At 48.1% G+C, this 27,205-nt stretch overlaps 1 protein-coding gene and 1 pseudogene across 2 annotated transcripts in view; one reads left to right on the top strand and one right to left on the bottom strand.

The window, feature by feature from the left end:
• The window catches only part of PRKCH (protein kinase C eta), a 218,856-nt gene that overhangs the window by 129,270 nt on the left and 62,381 nt on the right, over positions 1–27,205 (top strand). For both annotated transcript variants that reach the window (XR_002831026.1, XM_006096032.3), the window contains exons 8-9: positions 3,147–3,290; positions 3,473–3,646. Coding sequence is in view for 1 of the 2 variants with exons in the window: in XM_006096032.3 (XP_006096094.1) it covers positions 3,147–3,290; positions 3,473–3,646 (318 nt within the window). In the remaining variant the exon portion in view is untranslated. The remainder of the gene's footprint in view (positions 1–3,146; positions 3,291–3,472; positions 3,647–27,205) is intronic.
• LOC111827448 lies at positions 17,257–20,856 on the bottom strand (annotated as a pseudogene).

Below are 27,205 nucleotides of genomic sequence, written 5' to 3'. Positions count from 1 at the left end.
AGCTGTGTGAGGTTCTCCACAGCCCTGGGATTGCAGTTCTATAGTTTTATTTATGGATTACAGATCTGCCTCTCAAGTTCACTGACAGACAGGTGCTCCTGCCTCTCAGGTCCTGGGAGTGGGTGGAGTCATGTCCGTTGCCTTGGACATGTTTTGTCTTGCCCCCTCCCTGCATGACCTCTCCACCTGCTGTTTCCTATTAGAGCAGCAGTTCTCAACCTGTGGGTCTCGACCCCTTTGGGGGTCGAACGACCCTTTCACAGCGGCCGTCTAAGACCAGTGATGGCAAACCTATGACACGCGTGTCAGAGATGACACGAACTCATTTTTTTGGTTGATTTTTCTTTGTTAAATGGCATTTAAATATATAAAATAAATATCAAAAATATGTCTTTGTTTTACTATGGTTGCAAATATCAAAAAATTTCTATATGTGACACGGCACCAGAGTTAAGTTAGGGTTTTTCAAAATGCTGACACGTCGAGCTCAAAAGGTTCGCCATCACTGCCTAAGACCATCGGAAAACACATATATAATTACATATTGTTTTTGTGATGAATCACTATGCTTTAATTATGTTCAATTTGTAACAATGAAAATACATCCTGCATATCAGATATTTACATTACGATTCATAGCAGTAGCAAAATTACAGTTATGAAGTAGCAATGAAAATAATGGTATGGTTGGGGGTCACCACAACATGAGGAACTGTATTACAGGGTCACAGCATTAGGAAGGTTGAGAACCACTGTATTAGAGCCTCAGACACTCTCCAGGCCCACGACCTATTGCTGCCTTCCTGGCCGGGGGTCCGCAGAGAGCTGGGAGGGAGCCATGGCTGTGGCTGTGATCTCTGAAAGGCGGAGCTTGATACTGACAGCCGATTCAGGAGAATTCTAGACTTAGCTACTCTGGGTGCTTAGGAAAGGAGGTACAATCCCTGTCAGGTTCTTGGTTATCCAGAACATGTCAGTGAAGCACCATTTCCTTCTTACTGACGGATACCTGGTAGACGTTGTACATCTTGATATTTCAGGAAGGCGTTGGCAAAGTCCTCCGGTGTCTCTGTCTTGTGGAGAGACAGGCAGGATGCTGATACCCCGGGGGGCGGGGGGTGTCTAATGCCCAGGACAGCTGCTCCTGAAGGGCACAGATGAAAGATCTGAGCCTCAACCAGAGCTTCTAAGATACGACGGGAATAAGATAGACCGTGCGGCCACCTGTCATATGCCACCAAGTGTCTTTCATATTCTGATATTTAATAATGAGAAAACCAGAGTTACCTGTTACTTGATAGTACACTATTAAAAAGAGGCAGAGAATCTTAAGTCTATCAAAAGAGAAGAATGGGTTAAAAAAAATAGATTGGGAAACACTGGCATGGAGCTTTCTGCCCGTGCCAGCGCAGCCAGGGGAAGTATTGAAGTGGAGGAAGTGAAATTCAAGCGGGTGAAATTCTTCTGTCTTTGAAAAATGTGTGATCAGAGATCTGGAGGAGAAATTATTAAAACAATTGGATTTGTAAGACGATCCATTTTATATCTTGCTGTCACTGTTTTATTGGGTTGAGCAGATAAAATCCTTATCGTTTTGGGCTATTGCACAGTTGTTTATTGCAAACATCGTTTAGGCGTTGCCCCAGATAAGCTTTTTTAAAAAAATCGAAATAGGTCAGAAGGTCCAGGATGTTCGACTTTTGATCTGTTGTTTAGTGGTAACTTTTATCATAAATGTCCCAAAGTGGACATCTGCAAGTCACCTTGCCTTTAGGGAGCGCCCTCACCATGATGGGGCTTATCCCACTGGGATGGGGCTGGAGAACCTGCTGAGGAGGCCATACTTCTGGTTCGGTGTGGGCAGACTGGGAAATGCATTGTGCTGGTGGTCGACCTTTCTAGCGGGCAAGTGCCTATGTATCAAAGATCTTCAAAATTAACACGTTGGCTTAAAGAATTCCATTTCCAGAAAATTATCTTAAGAAAATAGATGATGAGGAACATGATGATAATGATGAGGAGGACAACACAGCTCATGTTTATTGAATGTTGCCTATAAAGCACATTCAACAATAAAGCACCAACCTAAGTGCTTTGTATGCATGTATTCCTTTACTCCTCATAGTAACTCATGTAGCAGGTGCCATAACATCCCCTTTGTTAGAAGAGGAAACTGAGGCACAGAGAGGCTGGGTAGGCAACTGTGCCAAGGTCACAGAGGTTGCAGAGCTGTGATTGGAACCCAGGCAGCCTGCTTGGAAGTAGGCTAGACTCCTACTCACCCTGTTGACTGTGGTATTACTTATATTAGTAAAAATGGGAGGTAACCTGTATTTCTAATGGCAGGGGAATTTGTGAATAAATTGTGATACAACCACAAAATGGAGTATTGGACAGCCCTTACAACTCTTGTTTTTTGGAGGATATTTAAAGATACGGAAAATACACGAGACAAATGTTAAATAAAAATATGTTATGAAACGATTTTATTATTTTTTTAAAATATCAAGTATAAAGGCAGACGTGTGTATGTGTGTGTGATTGCTTTTACGTTTTTTATTTTTGAGGGAGGCTGGTGAGATCATAGGTATTTAAAATTTTATCCTTCATACTTTTGTTCATTGTCCAAGTTTTTACATTGAATTTTATTTCTCATGTAATTTAAAATATTGTATAAATAATGTTGCTTTATTCATTCAAGTCCTCATATGGAGCCCTTGATCCTCTGAGCAGTTATTGAAGACCTCTCTTTGTAGGCAGTGGACACCAGGTGGCGCTACTGGAATCTGACCACCCTGTAGAAATACACTGCAAAAAACCAGAGGGATCAGACTAAGGCGTTTTTTTTGTGTGGGTTTTTTTTTGTGTGTGTTTTTTTTTTTTGCATTTTTATACGTGCCCACTTGAGCATAAATTGAAAATCTATGGCTTAGATATATTTTTAAATGATTTTTTCCCCAAATACAGTAAGCACAGATCAGGGGATAGTCTTGAATGGCAAAACCTCATCACATGTCAAGCTGAATTGATCTTACCCCACCTGTTGTATTAAGTGTTGAAGCTGCAAGTAAGATCTTCTCCACCCATAAATGCTTCACGAGCACACTGTGAGTTCTGACTCCATGTATTCCTTCTCCTCTTTACAGAAGCTCGTTTCCAGATCAACTCTAAGACGACAGGGAAAGGAGAGCACCAAAGAAGGAAATGGGGTTGGGGGTAATTCTTCCAACCGGTTTGGTATCGACAACTTTGAGTTCATCCGAGTGTTGGGGAAGGGGAGCTTTGGGAAGGTGAGTCTTGGTTTTCACTGTTTGGATTAAAGTAAGCATGGTGTGTGTGTGTGTGTGTGTGTGTGTGTGTGTGTGTGTACACACACTCACATTTCCCATGTGTCCTTCCCTTTCTGCCCTGTGCGTGCCCACACCCTAAGAACTGCAAGAGTTCTCATGCCCCTCCCACCGCTCTGCCACAGGTGATGCTTGCAAGAATAAAAGAAACAGGAGACCTCTATGCCGTGAAGGTGCTGAAGAAGGACGTGATCCTGCAGGATGACGACGTGGAGTGCACAATGACGGAGAAGAGGATCCTGTCCTTGGCCCGCAATCACCCCTTCCTCACTCAGTTGTTCTGCTGCTTTCAGACCCCTGTGAGTATGACTCGGATTCACCGCCTCCGTGGCCTCCTTTCTTAAAGGGTTGAGACAATAAGATGTCAAAGATTTCATAAAGTAGAATATCAGAAACTTTGGGGGCCTGAGCTCCCCTGGTAGGGCCATCTGAAGGTACCCACGGGCTCCTGATGACTGTGGGAGGAAGTTGAAACCAGTGAACTAACCAGTTTCTTTCATGCTGTCCTGAAGAAGGATCACTTTGAGGGCTGTGTGTCCTATGGTTATAAAGGTCTTTGTAATAAGTCTTCTCTAGCACAGTGAAGGTTACCAAAATCTAAGAATAGAAAAAAGGTCATGGGCTGCTTATCTTGGTGACTTTGACCTTGGCTTCACTCCTAAATGTTTAACAAGAGCTCAGACCAGGGTAGGCCCAGAGAGGGCACCTTGATCTGTAATGTCCTAAAGCATTGCTACTGGCCTTGACCAGGGACCCTTGCCTTCATTCTGTGGACTGATCCTGGGATTCAAGTCTGTCTATCCTCTAATGGTGTGCTGTTAAAAATGTAATGCTTTTGGCTGCAGTTAACAGACTACCCAACCAGTCATAGTTTATGCAATAAACAGAAAGGATGAGTTTAGTTCTTTAATATAAATGTTTTTCTGGAGGATTCTGGTGGTAGCAATGTTAGGATTGACTTAGTTGCTCAGTGACATTGGTCATCTCTTCCCCTTGGGGTCTCACATTATTTGCCACAATTGTAAACATTACACCTCCTGGGGCAGCATCCAGAGGAGGAAGCATGGGGCCAGAGGCACAGGGCTTCATGGGCCACCCTCGTTTTATCAGAGAGAGAAACTTCTTTCTAGACTTGAGTCACCTGCTCACCCTTAGCTGCAAAGGAGGCTGGAAGAGCAAATATCTAGCGAAGGTAAGCTGCTTTACCATGGCTCATCCCCTGGGGCAGGCCACTGTGCTGCCCAATTATCACTGAGCTTCTGTTGTCAATGAAGAGGGAAGACGGCTCCTGAGAAGTCACCAAGAGAGTCTGCCAAGGTATTTAGAACCTTCTTGTAGTCAAAGGCATTCTGGGAAAGTGAATTCAGGACATGTCCCTTGACTGTGCTACCATCAGGGCAATAGAGGTGCGAGCAGGATAGGGACATCCCACCTGATCCAGGAGTGGTGCAGTGCAATTCCAGGGAACCAGAGGGTGAGTTAGAATTTAGTTAGGCAAGAAGAGAATGAAGGCGGATATGCCGTAGAGGGTAACTGCAGTTGCACAAGTGTGGCCGTGAGCAAGACCATGAGGGTGAATACAGCCAGCATGTGTGAAATATGGAGGTTGAGGAAGGGCCTGGTGAGAACTAAAGCTGCAGAGGTGGCTGGGGCCGGCCTGTGAAGGGCCTTGTGGGCTGTGTTAAGGAACATGGATTCTAGTCCTAAGAGCAAATGGAAGAAATTTAAGCAGAGATATGGAATATCAGATTGCATTTTTCAACTGGAAAACTATTTTTTTGTAGTAGGTAATATAAGCATCCTCCAATATCCATATCCTCTCTCTGAAAGACACAATTATTATTGATTTCATGAGTAGACTTTCAAAGAATATTTTGCACATGAAAACATACATGCATACCAATTATGCATTCATATTTATTTTTAAAAAATACAAATGGTGGTATACATTGCCCACCATTCTATACCTTATTTTGTTGAAAATGTAATAATATATTTTAGTGATTGTTTCATATTTGTGTATACATAGCTGCCTCATTTTTAATGGCTGCATAGTATTCCATTTTGAGAACATGACACAATTTATTTTACTTGTTTCCCAGTTGCTATGTACCCAGTCTCTTATTTCAATCAGTGTTGCAGGGAGTCCCCTTGTGCTTCTATCTTTATATATTGTGCTGTTATTTCTGTACTAGTGGCCCGGTACACAATTCGTGCACATTGAAAGGAAATTAATTAGAAGGTGGCCGGTGGGGTGGGACTAGGCAAAATGGGCCAGACACACCCCGGAGCCAACTTCCTGCAGTCCCTCCCTAGACGGCCACACCTGGGGCGGCGCTGCGGCTAAAAGGGCATCTGTGGTCACCGCAGCTCAGCAGTAAACCAGATTCAGGGCTGACAGTGCCCCAGCAAAAAAATAACCCATAGCCAAAGATGGAATCACGTGACCCCGAGAGGAATCGGACTCCCTCCTCTCTGGTTCCAGGGCGTGTCACCTGAGAACCACCACTGCCAAGTCACCGCAGCTCGGCAGCCCCTGCGTTGAGCATTTGCCCCCTGGTGATCAGTGCACGTCATACCTACTGGCTGGTTGGACGGTTGGATGGTCGCTTAGCCTTTTATATATGTAGATGATACACTATATGAAGTTGTATTGCTTGTTAAAATTTTGACTGAGTCCAATTGGCCTTCTCCCCCATAGCAGTTAAAGGCAGCTAACATTTTACCACCTATACGCTAGGCATTGTTCTAAGTGCTTTCTGTATACTGTCTCATTTAATCCTTACAGGAACCACGTGAAGTAAGTTCTATTAGCATTACTCCCGTTTTACATATGAGGAATCCGAGGCACAAGGGCATTTAGCTTCCAAGTGGCAGAGGTTTTGGATCCAGGCGGTCTGACTACAGAGCCCAGGTTCTTACCACTTGCTTGCTGAATTTCTAAATTCACACGCCCAAACCATGAGAGGACCAATTTTCCCCCACCCTCCATCACAGCTTGCTATCTATCGTTTTGATGATCGGAGGGATTGAAAAATGGTTCTTCCGAGTTCTCATTTGCATTTCTCTGACTGTGAGTGAAGCTGAGCATTCACAGATATTTAAAGGTCCCCTGTGTTCAAATCCTTGTTGTAAACAACCACGTGCAGCCTGGGGAATGGGTGGGGCAGCGAAGGCTGGAAGCTGGGAGCCGGGAGGATGCATTAAAGGGGACACACAGTGTGTACTCCATGCTGTCCAAGCACATTGGAAAGGACGGGAGTGGCAGCTAATAGCTTCTTAGGCCACGTGCCCCCTGCACTCGTTCCTTCCTCCTCATGGTCTGGGCTCCTGGAGGCCACACACTCCTCACCTCATGGTCTGTGGTGCCTCCAGGCAGCCCTGGCTCTCATGCTGCCCTGTCACCCCTCCCCTGGTTCTCTGTTCCCAGGCCTGGGGTCCGTGGTTCTTGTGGAATTCCAGTCCTGCTGTCCTCCACTGCTGCCTGGACTGTCCCCGAAATCCTGTTTCCTGTGCTCTGCACTTTGCCTGCTATAAAGCCTTTTCCCGTCCTCACCCCCTTCATCCAGATGTTTTCTCGGAGACGAGTGGGGTGACAGCTCGTGAAACACCCTCGTGGAAAAGGACGGTACCATTTGGTGGGTGATACCGGTCACCCGCCTGCATCTCAGGCTTGAGCCTTGTGTTCATACCATGAACCAAATGGCAGGGCAGCTATGGCTCAGGCCACCCTCCCAGGGCCTGAGCCAAAGAGCAGATGGCTTCCTGTGACATTAGGTTAGATGATCTCTATCAGCTGATAACCTTTGAGTCAGACAGTGGACAGGCATTCAGTGAACCTAAGTCTGGTTGTGCAGCGGCTGTTGTCTGAAGTTACTCACATGAACAGATAACGACGTGTCTCATACCCACCTCCAGGGAGTCCCTGCAGTTCTACGGAGGCAGGCAGAGGTGTCACGGACAGTTAGCCTTCAATAGTTATGGCCGAGTAGAACAAGAAATTAACTTGGAACAGATTAGGAGCCCAATGAAAGTAGTGTGTACAATGCAGACGAGCATAAATTACACAATATACCACAATATCAGTGGCCACATGGTTTCCAGTGTTCATCAGGTTAAGCCTTCAGTAGCATTGGCCATCTTTTTCCTAGTGACATTTCCTGTGTGGCCACAAGGTGGCAGTCGTCACTGCAAGGTGATTTTCCTTTCTCCACCAGAGACAGAAGCTGACATGGGGTTTAGAATCTGTGCTTTGTAGTAGATGTCTCCCAAGCAAAGGAGGAAGGGCATTTTCTGCTGCCCTAAACCCAGACCATAAAATAGGAGGAACCAACTTAAAAGAATCGAGTGGGTTTTTCTCATGCTGAGGGCAGAGATACGCAGTTTTCATTCTGCCGTGGTTTAAGGCTTCTTTCAGGTTTGCAAGGTACCAGACTCCACAATATGTGCGGCATTTGCTCGCTGTGCGTCTGCCCATCTGTCAGAAATCCTCGGTGACTATCCCCATTTGCTGTTGAGAAACTAACTGTAACGAACAGAACAGGTTAGTGACTGAGAAATGACAGCAGGCAGATCGTTACTGTCCAGCTACTGAGCCTGGCCGGCCCCGGCCTCTAACGTGAGATGCTCGCCAGTGTGTAATGCTGGGCTGTGACAGTCTCCCCGGAAGAAATCTGCAAAGTTTCGTTTCACTGTGAAGAGCCTGTAGAAACGGCTCTCCTCTCCCGCCCAGCCTTCCGAAGGCCAGAGAAAGGGGGAAGGAAACTTGCTGAGGGTTCCTCACACTGTAAGTGGTGGAGACAAGGTTCGGCTCTGGGTCAGGCTGGCTCTGGGGCCCCCGCTTTGTGCTGGGACCCAGCAGTCATGGTCTTATACCACATGTAGGTCATTGATTCGGCATCCCCTTAAGCACCTCCTCCCGTCTGCCCTGGCTGCCCTCCAGCCCGCTGGGAGGAAGCAGCATTGCCCTTGGAAAGGGCAGACCTGCGTTCTTCCAACTTTGTGTTGCTCAGTCTGAATGGCTTGAGTGAGCCTGCCGTAAAATGCCTTTGAACCTTAAGATTCTCGTGGTTAAAATGAAAGCAGGACTGCTGTGAGGGCCAAAGGAGAGGATGCAGACACACTTTGTACACACGCAACACTATTCACAAGTGAGTAGCTCATTGTGGTAGCGACCACTTCCCTCCCACACCGAAGGAAAATGTCCTGGGGCTTCTAACCCCGTGGCCAGCACAGACCCCACATCGGAGGATGGAGCAAACACCCCCAAAGTAGGAATTTTGAAGCTCCTGTTGTTCTTGGAACAAAACAATAAGTAAGCAAATTCCATATATTCAACTTCGATTGAATTTCATATATTTAACTAGGATTGTAAGCCCATAAATGATTGCCCCTGATTTTTGCATAATAATACATGTTACCTCAAGTTCTAGTATATCATTAATAAGTGTTATGCATAAAGAAGTTTAATTTTCAGTGCATTATTTTTATAATAGGAAAATATTAGAAACAACTGCAGCATTTAGCAATAGAATTTTACTTAATTACTATAGCTTTTGGTGAAGATTTTCAGCCACTAAAGAGATCACTGAATGTTAAGCAGTTAAATGATTATGTGTCAGACGCTGTCATAAGCACCTAACATGTATTATTCACAGTGCTTACACCAGCCCTGTAAGACAGGTACAATTATTGTCTTCACTTTGCTGAGTGAAAAAGTGAAGCACTGAGGAGTTGAGTCACTCGCCCAAAATTCAAGTACAGTAAATGGTAGAACTAGAAGGTTAGAGCCCAGGAAATAACACAGAATCTGTGATGATTACTGGCCCATATCCATATCAGTGAACTGCCACACCTGGCCCCTCCTCCAAAAAAAAAGACTGGAAGGAAATTATGCCAATAAGCCACCAGGGACTGTATGAAGGCAGTGAAAGTACGGGTGATTTTCTTTCTTTTCCCTATGTACCCATTTCAGTAATGTGGTTATATTTCTTTAACAATGGGGGTGAGAGGAGGGAGGCATTATTAAGCCGGGGAGGGCCCGTGGGGGGTGCAGGCCGCCTTCCCCACCCTTTCAGGTTACATTCCCGTCACACGCCTTTCATCTTCACCAGTGACTGCTGTGTCAGCAGCTGGACCCCGCCATTTATGACCTGGAATCCGGGACCCCCACCCCCAGCTCAGGGCTTCCACTCTGGCTCTCCTCCTGGTGCCCAGAGGGAAGAACAAAGGCTCGGCAGTAGCAGGAAGGGGAGCGGCAGAGTAAATACTGGTCAGATGCTTCCGTCTTTGTTCAGAGACCCAGTTTATTGAAGCAAAGGTTTCCATTTGGAAAACATATGAGGCTGCGCCCTGCAGAGAACTGCTCTCCTCAGCGGGACCCGGCCAGGTCCGCACAGTGAGCCATGCAGAGCCCGTTCTTTGGGGGATGCTCAGGTTTGCCTTGGGACATGTTGTGTAGGCAGGTGGGCCACAGACTGCAGGGCCCCTCCCCCTACAGGGACAGAGGCCCAGTGCTCTCCCCTCCCTCCTGCTCTCTCTCTACCTGTTGGTTCTTTCCTCAGGACACCCGGGCTACTGACTGATGTGTGTCCGATGTCCACTGCGTGTCAGCCTGCCAGGGTCGTCCACAAAGCAGGTGCCCAGAGCTCCTGGCAGGGCATCGCTTTACATAAGAAGCCACCCCCCGTGTCACTCCGCAGAGCAGAAATCCTGCCCCTGCAGGGCAGGGGGTCCTGGAATCCTGTGAGCTAAATGCTGCCCGTACACGGCTTGTGCAAAATGCTTTCAGTCTACTGAAACCATGCTTAAAACATGTCACCAAAACATTCTTTTCTCTGTATTATTTTCTCCATAGCAAAGATGTGTGTGTATGTGTATGTGCATGTGCATGTGCCTGTGTTGAGACAGACAGACAGGCAGGAAAAATAGACACAAGTGAGTCATGTGGCCCTGGAATGACGAACCTTCCAGAATTTCATCAGACAGGTGACTACGCTGCAGCCTTTTGCACGCGAGTCCCGGGTCCTAATTCTGGCTTGTCTTGAGGAAGGTTCCCTGCTTTTGATGTTTTTCCAGAGAAGCCCCTCCACTTGAATCCTGTGTTCTTTCATCAGAGACCTGTTGGCAAAGATACCTCCAGAAAGTGACCGTCGGGCTGGTTTTTTGCACGTGGGGGCTGGGAGGCTGCCCCGCAGCCCTGCACAGCCCTGCACAGCCCTGCCTTTCCTTGCCGAGTGTTCAGGGAGCATCTGGCAGGGGCAGCCACGCCCATTTGTCTGCTGAGCGGCTGCCAGCAGCTGGCCTGGGGACGAGAAGGCACATGTGGCTCCTGGAGCAGCATTGTGCCCCCCCCCCTTCTCGGAGTCGCAGTGATGCCCTGGGTTAAGGGGACGAGGCTCTGAGATGGTGGGTTAGGTGAGGAGAGGGGAAGTGCAGTGGAAGAAGCTGGAAGACTTGCCCCCCCCCCCCCCCCCAGGGAGGAGGGTTCGGGAGGCCTCTGTCGGTGCCTCCGGTGAGCTGGTCATTCTCGGAGCCTCAGTGCATGGGCTTTGCAGAACGGCTGGGTGAAGAAAGAGCAGCAGCTGCTCCCCTTTGAGACCCTGGCATATGTTTTAGATGCATGATATCATTACCAGTGTCCATAAAACTGCACATTATCGCATTCCATAAATACCTGTTGAATGAAACATTTCATTTAATACCCAAAACAATCCGGGGAGGTACAGAAACGGTTATCCTCATTGTAAAGATCCGGAAACCAGGGTCCAGAGGAGTTAAATAACTTGCCCCGGGTCCCACAGCAAAGAAGAGTCAGACCCTGGGTCCCTGACCAGGTCCTCCGGCTCAGTAATCTACGCCAGGGCCATTATGCCACAAACAGAAATGTGCTCTCTGTGGAATGTGCGCAGCTGAGAACAGTGACATTCGCCAGGAATAAAGGCAGTTTCTCACTATATATATATATATATATATAGTTTTGTGGCCTTTTATGAAATACCGGAGGATATTTTCCCTCGTATGTTTGGAACTAGGTTTCCTCTTATCCCCTGAGCAGTGACTTACCGCAAATCTGATTCAGTCCCCTTATGGGTCATTGGTTGTAGTTTGCCTTTGGCTCAGATAAAAATAGAAAGTGAGCCAGAACACGGTGTTTCCCAGTTGGGCATGATCCCAACTATCAATAGCGTTCCGTCTGGGCACAGAGTGCACCCAGGCCGTCTCCATCCCCTGGTTGCAGGGGGTTATTGGGACCTCTGCCTTGTCCCCTCGGCCTGCAGGCTTCCCAGTTCTCGGGGGGTAAACAGGGCCGTGGAAATGAGAGGGAAATGAGAGAGGCCGAGGTTCGTGCTGTTCCCTTGGCTCGCTCTGTTTGGGTGGGAGTGCCAGGAGACTCCGTGTGACAAACGGGTTTGAAAGGGTTGGCATGTGCTTTTTTTTTGCAGTTTGAGGTTATTCAGTTGTAACTGGCCTTGATGTCGCTCGCCACAGTCGTTATGGATAACGTAGACCAGGGGTCCTCAAACTACGGCCTGCGGGCCACATGCAAATACAAATATTGTATTTGTTCCCGTTTTGTTTTTTTACTTCAAAATAAGATATGTGCAGTGTGCATAGGAATTTGTTCATAGTTTTTTTTTTAAACTATAGTCCGGCCCTCCAACGGTCTGAGGGACAGTGAGCTGGCCCCCTGTTTAAAAAGTTTGAGGACCCCTGATGTAGGCCCACCACCCCTGCCTGTGTTTGGGAATACAGCTCATGGACTGTGCACGAGCTCTCTTGATGTGTCTGAGACGTGCCAGGGTCAGACTTGGCCCCCTGTTTCCCTGTGACCCATGAATCTCGATGGTGGGAGTCTCGGTTATGGTTTTCCCCGACCATCTGGGAGACTGCCAACCAGAGCTCCTCTGGCCTCACAGGGCCCTGCATGGAAGCCCTGGGCTGGACGTGCCAGGACTGGCTCTGGGAATAAAAATGTGATGGGCTGCCCGGGTGGTGTAGCTCAGTGGTTGAGCATCGATCCATGAAGCAGAAGGTCATGGTTCAAATCCCAGTCAGGGCACACGCCTGGGTTGTGGGCCTGATCAATGATCCTCTCTCATCATTGATGTTTCTAATTCCCTCTTCCTTCCTCTCTAAATCAATAAAAACATTTTAAAAACTTTTTTAAATGTGATGGGTTATCTGCCAAAATAGGTTTGTGAAAGTCCATCATTCCGGGGTCACACCGATTGAGCACCAGGTAAGAGAAGCCGTTCTTTTACTCCTCAGTCTAGTTGGGGAGAGGAGAGAATACACATGGAACAGCAGTGTGCAGCAGCTTGCACAGAGCAAACGCAGGCATCGTGTGCAACAGGAAGTGGCATCTAAAATAAACACTGGATGCAGGGGGACAGCCTTGCCTGCGTGTCAGTCTTTCCACAGGAACGGGCCAGCGTGGCTATAAGACTAACACACCAACGAGCACCTGAGCTTCGAGCAGCATGGGGATGGGAGGTGTTTCCTCAGGACGCTGGGTGTCTCCAGCCTTGACTGACGGGGGCCTTTGGGCCAGAGCCTGAAGCTGCACCTGGAAGTGGCTACAGTGGGTCCTCCCACCCCCACCCCCCACCCAGAAAACAGAATCGTGCAGTGTAAAAAGCTGACTGCTCTGGTGGAAACCGCAGACCATAATCTATTCTAGCTTTGAGATACATGCGTTTTCCACAATTACTTCATCCCTGGTAGAAGCCCAGCTGTGTCCACCCCTTCTAGGCCCAGAGCTTGCCAGGAGCCCTCCTGGCAGAATCGGCCCTGTCTGGCTGCCTAAACCCAGCCCACCTGTTAGAAGAGAGAACGGCCCCCTGCCAGGTGAGGCCCGAAGGTATGCTTTCAGTCAGCAAACCTGCTCTGAGTGCCTTCATGCTGCAGGGAATAAGGCGCAGCGTGGACCCTGCCCTGGGGAGCTGTGCCCGGGGCCTCCGTGGGCCTGGCCGGCTGTTCACATGTATCTGGATGGCTGGAGAGGGCAGGCTCAGAGCAGCCATCTGCTTAGAAGGGACTTGTCTGGAAGTCCATGTGCAAATGCAGCACACTTTTCTTTCACGGGTACAGTGAATTTGGAACCTGATGGGGATTATCATCGCAAGGAGGCCCACAGGCAGCCGGCACTGCCGCTGCGGGGTGATGGGTTCCCTGGCACTTCGGGCTGGGGGCCCGGAGCAGAAGTAATGGGAAGAGCCACCCAGTCTGCTTCCGTTGCTCACTGTTACTCTCTGGGGAGTCTTCCTTGTCCCTCTGGGGTGACTGGTCCCTTTACCAACAGCCCCTGCACGAGGCTGCAGGGATGCTGCACACCCCACATGAGCCCTTGTCCCAGGGCGGACTGTTCTTCCAGCCTCTGCTGTCAGCGAACACCTTGCAGACCCTCCCCGCTTGGCTGGAGGGCTTTGGCAGCCCTGTCTTCCCTTCAGGGCCACCCAGGGAGTTTCTGTTTCCTTTCTGTGGGAGTTGTCCAACCTTTAGTCTGTTTGTAGAGCAAAAGAGCAGGCTGTATTTACAGCTCATCCCTACCTATTTTTCTAGGATGGCCTGTAATGATTTATCACTTAGGTGTTACAAAGGGAGTCTTGGAACTCTTCCCAGAGCCTCTTAATTCCATTCTTATGGCGTGTGGTATATGATATTTTAAACATTCAAATGATGTCACGTGTAATTCCCAACCAAAACAAGAGAGGAGAGCTCTTCCAGCAAACCCCTCCCCTCCCCAGCACCTGTTTCTCTGTGTGCGTGGACACGTCTGCTTCCCTGTTCTTCTTCAGCGCCTCTCACTCCTGGGAGCTCTAAGCCATGGTCTCCTTGAGCCATGGAACTAGCCGGTGTCCACACCTGGCCATACCTTCTGAGCCAGTGGTGAAAGGCAGTTCAGTTGAATGAGACACAACTGACCAGATAAGGGGGAGTTGACCTAGAGCCAGTGAAGGTTCTCCTCTGAAGCCTGTGGGAGTGGGAGTGCCTGTCCATTAGCCTGGTTTGTCCTCTGCACTCGGGCTCCAGGACCGACCTGAAGGAGGGAGTCCCTTCCTCCTGGCTCAGGACTCTCCCCACCTCACCGACAGGTCTAATGGCTCACTTTATTTTTTCCATCACCGTTTATCCCCTCTATGCCCTCTTCCACCTCCCTCCACTTCCCTTTCCCCACCCACAGTCACCACACTGTTGTCCACTAATAGTTTTAATAATCAAATGGCTAGTGAATTTTCCAGCAAAAAGATACAATTTTAAAAATCACTCATTTGCATAACGCGATGTCATTTGCCCCCTGCTCACATTTGGGGTGGGATAACCCCTTGTCAGGGGGCCTGCCCTGTGCATCGTAGAGTTAGAAGCATCTCGGGCCGCTGTTCACTACATGCCGGTAGCACCTCCCTTGTTGTGACAACCAAAAATGTCTCCAGATGCTGCAAATGTCGCCCGGTTGAAAATCACTGCCATGTGTGAATGTCAGTGGCCTGTCCTACATATGAGAAGTCAAGTGGCTAGATGATCACTTTACTTATTAGGGGCCAAAGCAAAGAGTGTCAGATCTTCCATATAAATATAAGCATTATCTTTTTCCCCTGAGTTTGTGGACAGGCCAAGTTCCTGTTAGGGGCCCAGCTATCGGTGGCTGCACTGTGGCACTTGTGGGGACTGGGGCCCTGGGCTGGGAGGAGACGGGGGAAGTGCACAGGGTCCGTGGACTATGAGGGAGGGTTCTCAGGTGCCAGGGGTTCTGGACGGGGAAGCCTGCTGTGATAAGGCAGAATGAGCAGAGCCTGGGGGCGAGTAGGGAGCAAAAGATTAGCTCTGTGAGCATATATTTAAAATCGGTTGTGTTTAAAAGCCAGCACTTGAAATACCACAGCTTCCCTTGTTTTGGCATTGAATGTTTCTACTTCCACTTTACCGTCAAGGCGTAGAATCGGTGGTATTTTATGAAAATCGTCACCTCCACCCTGAATTCACAGGGATGCCTATCTGTGATAAGCAAAGCTTGAAGAATCATTTTTCAACCAGTGTAGACAAATGTGTTGGTCGCAATACAAACGTGCTTTGAGGAAAACAAATGGCTATTTTCTTTCTTTGTTTCCCTCGCATGGAAATGTCATATCATCTTAAAGATACAGATACCTTCGATGCTCTTTTCAAAACTGAGTGGTCTCCTAAATATGGAAAGTAAACCCTAACCCAGGGGTCCTCAGACTTTTTAAACAGGGGGCCAGTTCACTGTCCCTCAGACCGTTGGAGGGCCGGACTATAGTTTAAAAAAAAACTATGAACAAATTCCTATGCACACAGCGGCGGCAAAACCACCTGGCGGGCCGGATAAATGTTTTCGGCGGGCCGCATGTGGCCCGCGGGCCGTAGTTTGAGGACCCCTGCCACTAGACACACTGGCTGATTCTATATTGAATGGTAATATTGTATCTATCTTGCCTTTTTAAACCAACTCAGTAAGTGTTTACATATGTGCCAGGGATTGAAGACATATAGAAGAACAAAACATGGACCCGTCCTCCAGTTACTTTCAGCCAAGGATCATGCTAAACACAGATACCAACAGCACTGTGATGGAGAGAAGAGTCATAACGTGGTCCTTGGGGAGGATGGAAGGGCTCCAGAGGAAGGGCTGTCTGAGCTGGGTTTGGAGGATGAATAGGAGCCCTGCAATTATAGAGTGGGCGGGAGGGACAGGGCTCCCAGACAGGTAATTCAGTGCAGAGGCAGAGAATTATTAAAATGTATGATGTGCCTAGGAAACCCCAAAAGACTTGATGCAGCAGGAATGTAGGGGAGGAACAAGGGGTAGTGAATAAGAAGCAAAGCCATAATTGGGTCTGACATCCATTGCTAAGAAGCTTGCCCTCAATTGTGGAGGTGAAAGGATCTGGCAGGTCAGGGAGCAACATGAGATTTACATTTGAGGAGGTGCTCCCTGGTGGCTGTCTGCAGGAGGGGGAGTTGGGGTGCTCCCTGGTGGCTGTCTGCAGGAGGGGGAGTTGGGGTGCTCCCTGGTGGCTGTCTGCAGGAGGGGTTGTTGGGGGTGCTCCCTGGTGGCTGTCTGCAGGAGGGGGAGTTGGGGTGCTCCCTGGTGGCTGTCTGCAGGAGGGGGAGTTGGGGTGCTCCCTGGTGGCTGTCTGCAGGAGGGGGAGTTGGGGTGCTCCCTGGTGGCTGTCTGCAGGAGGGGGAGTTGGGGTGCTCCCTGGTGGCTGTCTGCAGGAGGGGGAGTTGGGGTGCTCCCTGGTGGCTGTCTGCAGGAGGGGGAGTTGGGGTGCTCTCTGGTGGCTGTCTGCAGGAGGAGGAGCTGGGGGAAGAGGACTAGGAAGGATCTTGAACCAGTCAGCTGTTGGACCTGCTTGCTCCAAGGCAGTGGTCATGGGAGGGAGTGAAGTCAAGGAAACACTAAGGAGGTGAAATTGAGAGGAGAGGCCAGAGTTCCAGCCAGTTGGGAGAAGAGAATATGATGAATTCACTTCGAAAGAAATCCAGGGATAAGATGTTTCTTGCTCAGAAACGGGGTTCAGATGGGAGATTAGATTTTGTTGTCATCAGTGTCCTCTTGGTAGAAGCTACAATTTAAAATAGTTCAGTAGGTGTTAATAGATGGAGAAGAGAGGAGAGCTGGAAAGAGAATTCTAAGTAAGAGTGGAGAAAGGTGGAAAGGAGTCCGCACGAAGAATCAGAAGGAAGTGATTTCACAGGAGGAGGAACGAAGTGGCCAGATGAAGTCAGTTCACAAAAGACTCAAATTCCCACTGGATGTGGGTGAGGTTTCCGCCTTAGTCTGTGCTCTCATCCTTGTGCTTTAAAGGGCCCATCTGAACTCCATGGAGCCAACTGCAGCTTCTCTATGAAGTTAACACAATGCCCTCTCTTCTGGGCAAACGTTTCATCCATTTCTGATCACTTGGCCCCTCGTCCGATTAGACTTGCCTCGACTCTGGTCCCCCTCGTGCTGTAGCAGGGTCTGCATCTTCCTTCCTCAGTGGACAGTGGAGATCAGTGTTTCACCCATATTGCAGAAAGGCTTTGGGAAGAGGTTGTGGGGAGTCATTTGCTTGAACACATCTCATTCCCCAGCCAGAGAGAGGATCCAAGGAGAGCATGTTGAGGCCTCACTGGAAGAACCAAGCTCAAAATAGCACGCGGAACGCACCTTCTAACAGACTTCAGGGAGCCCTGTGCACCGTGGGGCGGAGGAAGGAACAGGCTCTCGGCCCCCGGATTCCCAGGCATCGTCGTGAGGCAGATGCGGGATATTCTTGGCCAATTCACTACTTGTCTAACTGGGCAAATGTTTAATCAGACAAATGCAGGGTCTCTTCTCTTGAGGCAGAAAGATCTCAGTAATCCACATATCGGAGAAAGAGATGAAATCTTGGCTGCTTTGAGAGGTTGCAAAGTTAGGAACCTCTGTTATGTAAAAATGACCTAAGTAAATGCCATTTCTACTCTTTATTCTATAGCCTCATACAAACTAAATCCATAAATATCGTCAACAAACCTGCTGCCATTTGGTGCTTAGACCAAAATCTTTATAAAGAGAATTGCTCTATGTGAAATAATGGTTTAAAGGAATCCTATAGTGCATACTTTTAAGTAAGTAAACCTTTTTTTAAAAAAAAGTAAATAATCACCTAAGCTATCTTGACTGTGAATCTAAACTCAGAGTTTAGATTTGGGAATGTAATTCAGAATAAAATACCATGTTCAGTTAGCAGTAATCTACTCTGAGATGCTTATTGTTCCAGACTGAATTATCTTTAAATTATATTTATTAACGAGACTATTAATACCATGTCCCCTCATTTCCATTGCTTGATTAGAAGTGCAGCTAATTGTAGGACTGCATAGAAATGGCATTGAGAATAGTATGTAACTGTTTAAAAAAATCATGGTTTTGATGACTAAGTACATCAGGAAATAGGTAGTATAAGTAAAAAAGGAAGGATATATTTGTTTATTTTCTCTTTCTTTAAACATGCTATCGTGTGTTGAGTATAAATAGGATGTAAGGGGAAAATAAATTTTAGTTAAAATCATTTTGCCCTGAAATCTCCAGTTCTCTGGATGCTAAAAGCCATAAATATTTTTGTTTCTTCTTGCATTTGGGCTTCTGTCTCTGAGTGCCAAGGTTATGGGCCATTGTATTTAGTATTTTTCCTCAATTTTTCATGTATTTACTTTACAATTACATTTGAACCGTAAAAGAGAAAATCCAAAATTTCATAAAGGGGCCCAAAGTGGCATCAAGCAGACCCGCTTCTTTTCTTCTAAACACTCCAATGCCAATTTATGTTTTTAAAGGGTTCTGTGTAATTCTATGATTGCTTTGCCTTTTGTTTGTACAATTTTGCAACCTTTGAAAGTTACCTAAGTTGTAAAAATGTTCCCTCCCTCCCATCCAGGGGTAATTAAAAATCCTGAAGAGGCCAATTCAACAGGGCCTCTAACGTAATAGAAAATAAAAGCAAAAAGATGAAAACAAAACAAATTGACGAAGGTATGTGGCCAGTGTTTCTCAGGAGTGGGGCCCTGGCTGCTACCTGGGGTCATGAAAGGCAGAGCCCCCAGCATGCAATGCAGTAGCGGGGAGATCTCACAGCCACATCTTGCTTGCTCTAGCATGTCCGTGTCCAGCCTAGGTGTCGTGGCCCTCCTCCGCTGCTCGGCTGTGTGCGTCTGGTTTTCCAAGTCCCCTCTGTCATAGCTGTCTACGCACTCCATTTTCCATGACAGGTTTTCAATCTCAGCCTCCAGTTGAGCCTGCTGCTATTCAAACAGCTTCTTCCTGGGCCCAGACTCCATATAGTATGCACATGGGTATGTGTATTGCAGGCTGTATCAACACCTGGCCAAGAGCTTGGCAGGGATCTGTAGGTACTGCCCACCAATCTACGTCCCCAGATCATTCATGACCCTCATGAATCCCCTGGTATGTCTGTGCTTCCAGCTACAAGCTCTTGGTGTGGTTTTCCCACCTTTCAAAGTAGAACAAGTATTTCTTGAGGGCCTCCCTGGCTGGGCCTGCTGGCTCTGGTTGACGATGTTGGGGTTCTCCTTATACCTACTGCACTCAGAGTCCTCGCTGCCATGGGTCTTCCAGTCTCCTAGACACATCCAGCAGAAGCTGTATGGACACTTGGAGCATTGCACGTGATTGCAGCCTCTGTTCTTCTCAATGCAGATGTTGCACTTGGGACCGTCTTTAGTGTGAGCACTAATGTAGTTGGCTGTTTCAGAGTCATCGGCACACTTCCGGAGCCATTTCCAGATTGTGGCACAGTCTGTGGGGGTGGGATACATCTGATGACACTTGAAACAGAAGACCTCGTTGCGCTGATCGCACTGGACTTGGCGAGCTCTGGGCTCTGACACCTGGATGAGCTTGGGGCAGTCTGCACCAGGGCACAGCTGGAGCTGGCAATGACTGTCCACATAGTCCCTGAAGAGGTAGCACCTGTATTTGTCTCTTAGCTCTTCATTGGGCAATAATGGAAACAAAGAGTCCTCTGGTGTTCAAAGTGGCCAGTCCTGAGCCATGCAAGAGACTCCCACCCCCACCCCCATCTTTGACAAGTACTGAGCAGTGCTGCTCCCAGCAGCTGCAGCAAAACTGATGCTAGCAGACCAGCAAGAGTAGGTTTTCCCTCCACACAAACTGCATACACATTGCACAGTGGTGAGGGGATGGGCTGTGGGGACATGTTTCGATGGATCGGGTTGAACTTGAGCCTCAACGAGCAGCTGAGCCAAATTAGACTTGTATCTGTCCATTATCTCTGCAACTTGCAAGTAGAAATAACCAATAGAAATTTAGCAACTGAATGAGACACCTTTAGGACAGCCAAGCTGGTCATGTGCTCATTGAGAGCATCCTCAGACCCCTTGTAGGTCAAGCAGATGAACTAGTACTCCCTCAGGATCAAAGGCATCGGCCCCTGCTGCTCCACATTGCTGGCTACTACCACAATAGCCCTCTATGTCCCCAGGGTCCTCGCCCTCTTCCTCTTCTTTGCAATTTGGGTCACAGTCCTCTTCATTACTGTCAGACCCCTGGCTATTCATGTCCACAGACATCTTAGCATCCAGCCAAGTTGCAAATCAGGAAAGCAGGATTTTTCCCCCTCCCCCTAAACCTTACCACCTTCTCAACTGCATTAGTGTTTTTATCTTCTGTAATCCTTGAAGATCTTTCAGGAAGATGTTACCCAAATATTCTGTCATATAATTTACATCAGGAGCCGCCACCCCACGGCTGCTGAGCCTGGGCAGGCCAGACCGGGTTGTGCCAGGCCAGAGGGATCTCCCCGCTTCGCTTCTTGAATTCTTCCACAAACTATTTCAACTATGGGCAAGGCACTTCAGCTATTTGCACTTTAGTCTCATAAAACATGTGGATGGAAGAAATCCATGCAGTTCGTTCCAGGCTTTCATACCATTCTGATTTAAATTGTATCAGGAAACAAAAATCACCTCCTGCCATGTTAGTTCCAAAAGGGTTTACGAACCCTCACCAGGGTGCAGGCATTATGCTCGGTGGCATCTGGGCTCTGCCTGCGAAGGTCTCAGGTCCTCCATGGAAAACAAGATCAAGTGCACAAGCCAGTGTGGCCAGCACAGAGATACTGGGCGAGGTGTGTGTGGACCAGGTACATCAGAGGGCCTCTGCCAGGAAGGGAAGACTTTGCCGTGTCCCTGATTATATGTTTGCTGCTTATTTATGCATTAAGAACATCCTGCCCCAGATGCTTCACAGCGCATTGAACTGCAAGTTAGATCACCTCATAGTTTCCCTAGTCTGGTGTATATGCCAAGAAGCTTTGTTGAGTTTCATGGCCACCATCTAGCCGGCATGGCTCAGTGGTTGAGTGTCAACCCATGAACCAGGAAGTTATGGTTCGAATCCCAGTCAGGACACATGCCCCAGTTGTAGGCTTGACACCCACTAGGGCAGGGGTGGGCAAACTTTTTGACTCGAGGGCCACAATGGGTTCTTAAACTGGACCGGAGGGCCGGAACAAAAGCATGGATGGAGTGTTTGTGTGAACTAATATAAATTCAAAGTAAACATCATTACATAAAAGGGTACGGTCTTTTTTTTTTTTAGTTTTATTCATTTCAAACGGGCCGGATCCGGTCCGAGGGCCGTAGTTTGCCCACGGCTGCACTAGGGGATATGCAGGAGGCAGCCAATCAATAGCTGTCTATCATCATTGATGTTTCTATCTCTCTCTCCCTCTCCCTTCCTCTCTGAAATCAATAAATATATATATATATTAAAAAAAAGACATGGCCACAATGCATCCAGTTTATGAGGACAATACTTGGTCTCTGAAAAGAGAGCCATGTGTTCCTCCAGGTTTGCAATGCAAGTCCCTAAGGGCTCCTTCTACTGGAGACATATTGCTCCTCCCCAGAGACGAGGTCTCTGAGCTAAGGCAGGATGGATCATGCCCAGGGGCTGATGGAGGGGTTGCTGGTGATTGAATTAGCTTCTGCTGTCTTCTGGGCTGTGCAAAATAAGTCAAAAAATAAAAGGTAGGCATTAGATTCTCTCTCATTGTTTCTGCCTTGAAGGCTTTGTAATCGTTCTTAAGGTGGTTAAATTCCAGTTGTCTCTGGTTCAGGTATGGTGCAATGCGATTTCCTCACAAGGGTGCTTTTCCACCCTGACCTCTTTGACGTCAGCAACGGTTTCCTGTTTATTTGAACTCCCTATTCACCCTGTAGCTGACTTCCTCGGAGAGCAATCACAATGCAAGGGCACTTATAAGAAATGCAGCACAGTGCCATTGCTGAGATGTCCTCCTTGTCCACAGCGGTCAATGGCACTTCACAGCTTTTGATACAGAGTTAGTTCATTTACAAAGAATTCCAAAACAATTATTAGTACGCGGGTAGATGAGTCTAGATGTGGCTCCCAGGTTGACGTTGCTTTAAAGCAATAATTAGTCATTAACTTTTACTGCTGTTTCTAGTCTTTGAATTATTTCCAAAAGATAAGCTGCATCTTCACTGTAATACATCTTTAAAGGAGAGTTATATTTGTCGATTGTAGGGACTATGGATTCTTTCTCTAAACAGTAAAGTCTTTCTCATTCTGTTGATAAAAGTGAACCAACTTTAGAGAGGAGGAGAATAGCTACTACAAAGAGTCTCACTATGAAGTGCTTGTGGGGCAGCACAAGCTTTGCAATAATGATAATGAGTATGCGTATGAACTCCTGAAATAGAGAATATGAATTACAATCTGATCTCAGGAAATTAGAAAACTTTCTGGAACTGAAACTTGGTTAACGTATTTTCATTATCAAATCTAGTTTTGTAACCCTTTGCTTAGCTCTCACTTCCCAGAAGGAAAGTCCTCCTCACTAGGTCAAGGTCATGACCAAGTGTTACAAGGAAATGCCCCTCCGCCCCAGCCACTGGCCTAGGCGTCCCCCTGGTATTTTGAACCCTGTAGATTCCTATCTCACACTGAGTTGGCAGGGGTGCTGCAGCTGCTGTTCTTGCTGTCATGTTATTCCTCTTTACTTGCCCATCAGGGAGCTCCCTGAGCGAGGCACCATCCCAGCCTCAAGGTCGTGGGCAGCTCACTGCTGTGTGGGCTGCAGCCCTCCCAAGGGCCCAGAGCCCCAGGAGCAAGTGGCTGTGGCAGCTGAAGGGACAGTGGAGGTGGAAATGATGAAGAAGAAGGTGGTAATAATCATTGCTAGCATTTATGGAGCACTCTCTGTATGCCAGGCACTGTTTGAGACTCTTAGCTTAAGTCATTTCATCCTCATACACCTGTCCATCATCTTATTATCCCCATTTTGCAGATGAGAGTTTTGAGAGAGAGAGAAAATAACTACAGCTCAGCGGGAGCTGCTTTCACATCTCAGGCATCCTGGCTCCGGAGCGCAGCCCTCGCCACTGGGCTGAGCTGCCTCTTCTAACACCAGGACTCGGGCGCTGGGCACAAGGTCTCCTGGAGGTAGTTTTAGTCCCTGTGTGTGATGTAGAAATGACAATGGCTTCTGTTTGCTGAGATTCTCTTCTGGGCCCCGTGCTGTGCGAGGCGCTTTGCTTCTGGTTTAATCCTCTCACCATCTCCGTGATATGTTATTACCTCCAATTTATAAATAAGGAAACCTCCTGCCCCTTAATAATTGGTGTGTGTTGCAGTTAAAATTCTCCTGGTAGCAAGTAACAGAAAGCAACTTCACTGCAATGAAGGGAGAGCTGATAATAACGACTGAAGGATAAAGGGGAGGTCTCCTGGAACACAAGGGCAGAAATTGGCCGGGTCTCTCCAGGGATCTGAAATGCGAAGACATAGGGAACCCAGGTTATCTTTCTCGGCTCACTCCTGCTCCCTGGTTGCTTGTCTCTGCCTCACTCTGTGTTTCTCCTTTGTTCTTCTCGTCCATCTGTTCCTTCATTCATCAGGATTTCACCACTCTGATATACATACGCAGACATCTCACATGCTCACACCACAAAGGCAGCCTCAGCTCCAATTCATGTTTCCTCATTTCCTGCCTAAACTAAAACATCTCTGTTCCAACTTTCCGGGAAAGGGACTGTGGGAAAGCCCAGCTTGGTCCAATTAGCCGCTTGCAGGCATCAGTGAGCTGAACAGTCACCTCCAGAGGTGTCTACCACAGTGACCCGAGGGGAGCTCCTCTCTGGCTCCTGCTCACCCGCTGGTCACCCTCCTGAGGCAGTGTCACCCTGTCGCAGGTACCATCTTAACACATCACTTTCATCCACCCAGCCAGTTAGTCTCGAACTTTTCTTCATGCCGGTGCCCATCAGTTTGACCTCTTAAGCAGCCATTCTTCTGGCTTTAGGAGTGCACACCGCTTATCCTGACAGCCACTATCAGTTCAGGGGATATTTTTATCCCCTTTGGCCTGGCAAATGAACAGTCCTGCCCTGATAACAGCCGGGGCAGACGGCCCAGGCTGCAGAAGGTTAATGGAGCCAGGCAGGCGATGACAGGAGTTCCATTATTAACTGGGCACCAGCTCCTTAGCTTCCTGTAACTCACACCAGCAGGGCGAGGGACCAAGGGATGTCTGAGTTGCTTTTTTTCCCCCAAGTGTTCTTCACCTGTCTTAATGACTTGCTTTCGTGGTTGGTTGAATCAGGGACAGACCAAGGGTGGGGCCACCTGGCTTTAGAACTAAGGTGAAGCCAGTCTCCGGAACCTTAGGTTTCTACCAGGCAGGGGAGGGCCAAATTGACTTTAGAGCAGCCGGAGGCCTCAGGGAAACTGAGCAGATGTCCAGGCCCAGATTCTGGGAAAGGGACTTTGGAAACACTGGGATGGCTGTCTACATAGGCTTGGCTATCTGCACAGATTCAATGCAGAAGCAGCCACCTTTGCTATGGCTGCCCAGTGTAGGATTTGGGAGTTCTTCCCTGCCCCAGAAGTGAGTCATGACAGTCTTAACCCACACTGCCCTGCCTCCCTCCCCGAGGGAGCCCAGAAGGCTTCCTGCAGTTGCTTCACAGTTGGGTTTGTGGAGCACGACCTAGTGTGGGTCAGGTACTCAGTGAGACCAGCTCCTGAACAGCACAGGGAGGGAGTGGAGCTGGAGGCGGGGGTTACCCTCCTCTCGGGACTTAACACACAGGCCTCTGCCTCCTAAGGGGCTGGTGCCACCTGGGAAAGGTTTCCTTCAGGCCCCTGGAGCTCATGTGGAGGAGGAACACGCAGCTGGAGTGACTTTTTTTTTTTTTTTTAGATTTTGAAAAATATATCTTTATTTCAGAGAGGAAGAGAGAAGGAGGGAGAGATAGAAACATCCATGATGAGAATCATTGATCGGCTGCCTCCTGCATGCTCCCTACTGGGTATTGAGCCCAAAACCCGGGCATGTGCCCTTGACCGGAATCGAACCTGGGACCCTTCAATCCACAGGCCAACACTCTATCCACTGAGCCAAACCGGCTAGGGCCGGAGTGACTTGTTTTTGTAGTTGATGCTGTTTTATTTCATGTGGCAGGGAGGTGGATTCTAACACCTACTGGAGTCCTTTCCAAGCCAAACCCCATAGCTGTCACCTGTTTTAGCTCAGACACCGGGCCTGTAATTATGGTAGAGACCAATAGTTGAGTGACGGTGTGTTCATAGGACTGAGTCCTGCAGTTCTCAGCTGTGGAGACCTGGGGAGGGGGTGACTGGAAGCAGCCTAACCAGCCTTTTGCTTTTTCTACCAACACTTGATTACGAAAGGAGCCGTATGTGGTACAGGGATGCCCCAGGCCCGCAGCCTCAGCCCTGGGGGACCTCTCCCTTTGCAGTCACGACATCCTGACCCACACCTGACACTACTTTACCTGTTCATTCACCGTGATCCCTGCCCCCTCCATCCGAGCTCCAGCCTAACTTGTGCTTCCTCATCCTTCAAGCTGGAGACTTGGCTCCTCTTAGCAGCCTTCCCTAAGTCCCACCCCTGGCTGCTCAGCTGTCCCTTCTGTGTCCAGGTGACACCCTATGCCCCCCTGTACTTAGCACCCTGTGGTGTGTGCTCTGTCTACATGTCTGTGAGCTTCCTGAGAGGTGTGGGATCTCATTCCTTTTACAACCCTTGGTTCCCACCCGGGGCCTGGCAGAGTGAGTGCTTAGAAAATGTCCCTTCTTGTTGAGAACCTCAAAGGAAGCATAAAGGATCTCTGAAAGCCTCCAGTAAGCCTGCAGACCAGAGCTCAGACCCTGGCTCCCAGCGGAGGCTGGGAACAAACCAGAGCCAGTTCGGTCTCTCTCTGCTTGTCGTTCCAACAAGCCTGGCGTTGTGCGCGAATGGAGGGGGCAGGGATCATAGTGACTTAAGGCATCAGAAAGACCGCTGAGGGAGAAGGTGGTCAATAGTGGCCCCGATAGTGGGCAGCAAGGGAGTGAAGGCCCCTCAGTCTGTATCTGCTTTCCGACGGCCCCTGCCCAGTAACTGCTCTCGAAGACCTCCTCGAACTACCCCTTCAATGTCCCAGTTTTCATCCTTTAGATGAAAATTAGAAAACCATGGAGGAAGTCCATGTGGCTTTGGTTTGTTTCTAATTATAAAAAGTAATTCACACTTAACATAGAAATCTTTAGAGATACTGAAAAGAATAAAGAAGGAAAAAGTGTCATTCCACATCCCATAACTGAGAGCTGACTTCTGTCACTATCTAGACATCCTTTCTGTGCACATCTGCATCTTTGGCTATAACTGAAATCATTCACATTTATTATCTTTTTCTTTTTGACTGAAAACATCTTCATCGTCACAGTCACCGCACAACAGCCACTATTATTTGTTGCACCCTTTCTAGAAGCCTCACCTGAGGATATGCTTAATGACATTTTATTTCTTTTAAATATATTTTAATTGATTTCAGAGAGAAGAAGGGAGAGGGAAAGTTAGAAATATCAATGATGAGAGAGAATCATCGATCAGCTGCCTCCTGCAAACCCACTACTGGGGCTGAAGTTCGAAACCTGGGCATGTGCCCTGACCCAGAATCGAACCATGACCTCCTGGTTCATGGGCTCATCCTCAACCACTGAGCCACACTGGCCGGGCAATGACATTATATTTCTGATAACGGCCCCTATCTCACTTCACTCATCCCCATTGCCACCACCCATTGGTGAGTGGGCCTTCTTTGCAAAAGGCTGGGGATTTGGGGTATTTATCTCCTCTGCACAAGAAATGTCAGAGAAATTGCTGCCAGATTTTAACTGCCTCTGTAGCAGACGTTTTAAGTAAGACAAAGGGTTTAAATAAACAAGGGTTGCCACAGAGCAAAAACATTTGGCTAGGTGATAAACATGTTTTTATTTCTCTACCTTGTGACATTAT

The sequence above is a fragment of the Myotis lucifugus genome, unplaced genomic scaffold (assembly GCF_000147115.1).
Source record: "Myotis lucifugus unplaced genomic scaffold, Myoluc2.0 scaffold_166, whole genome shotgun sequence".
Lineage (NCBI taxonomy): Eukaryota > Metazoa > Chordata > Mammalia > Chiroptera > Vespertilionidae > Myotis > Myotis lucifugus.
The sequence above is the reverse complement of the archived record's forward strand: the minus strand, read 5'-3'. Positions and strand labels throughout refer to the sequence as shown.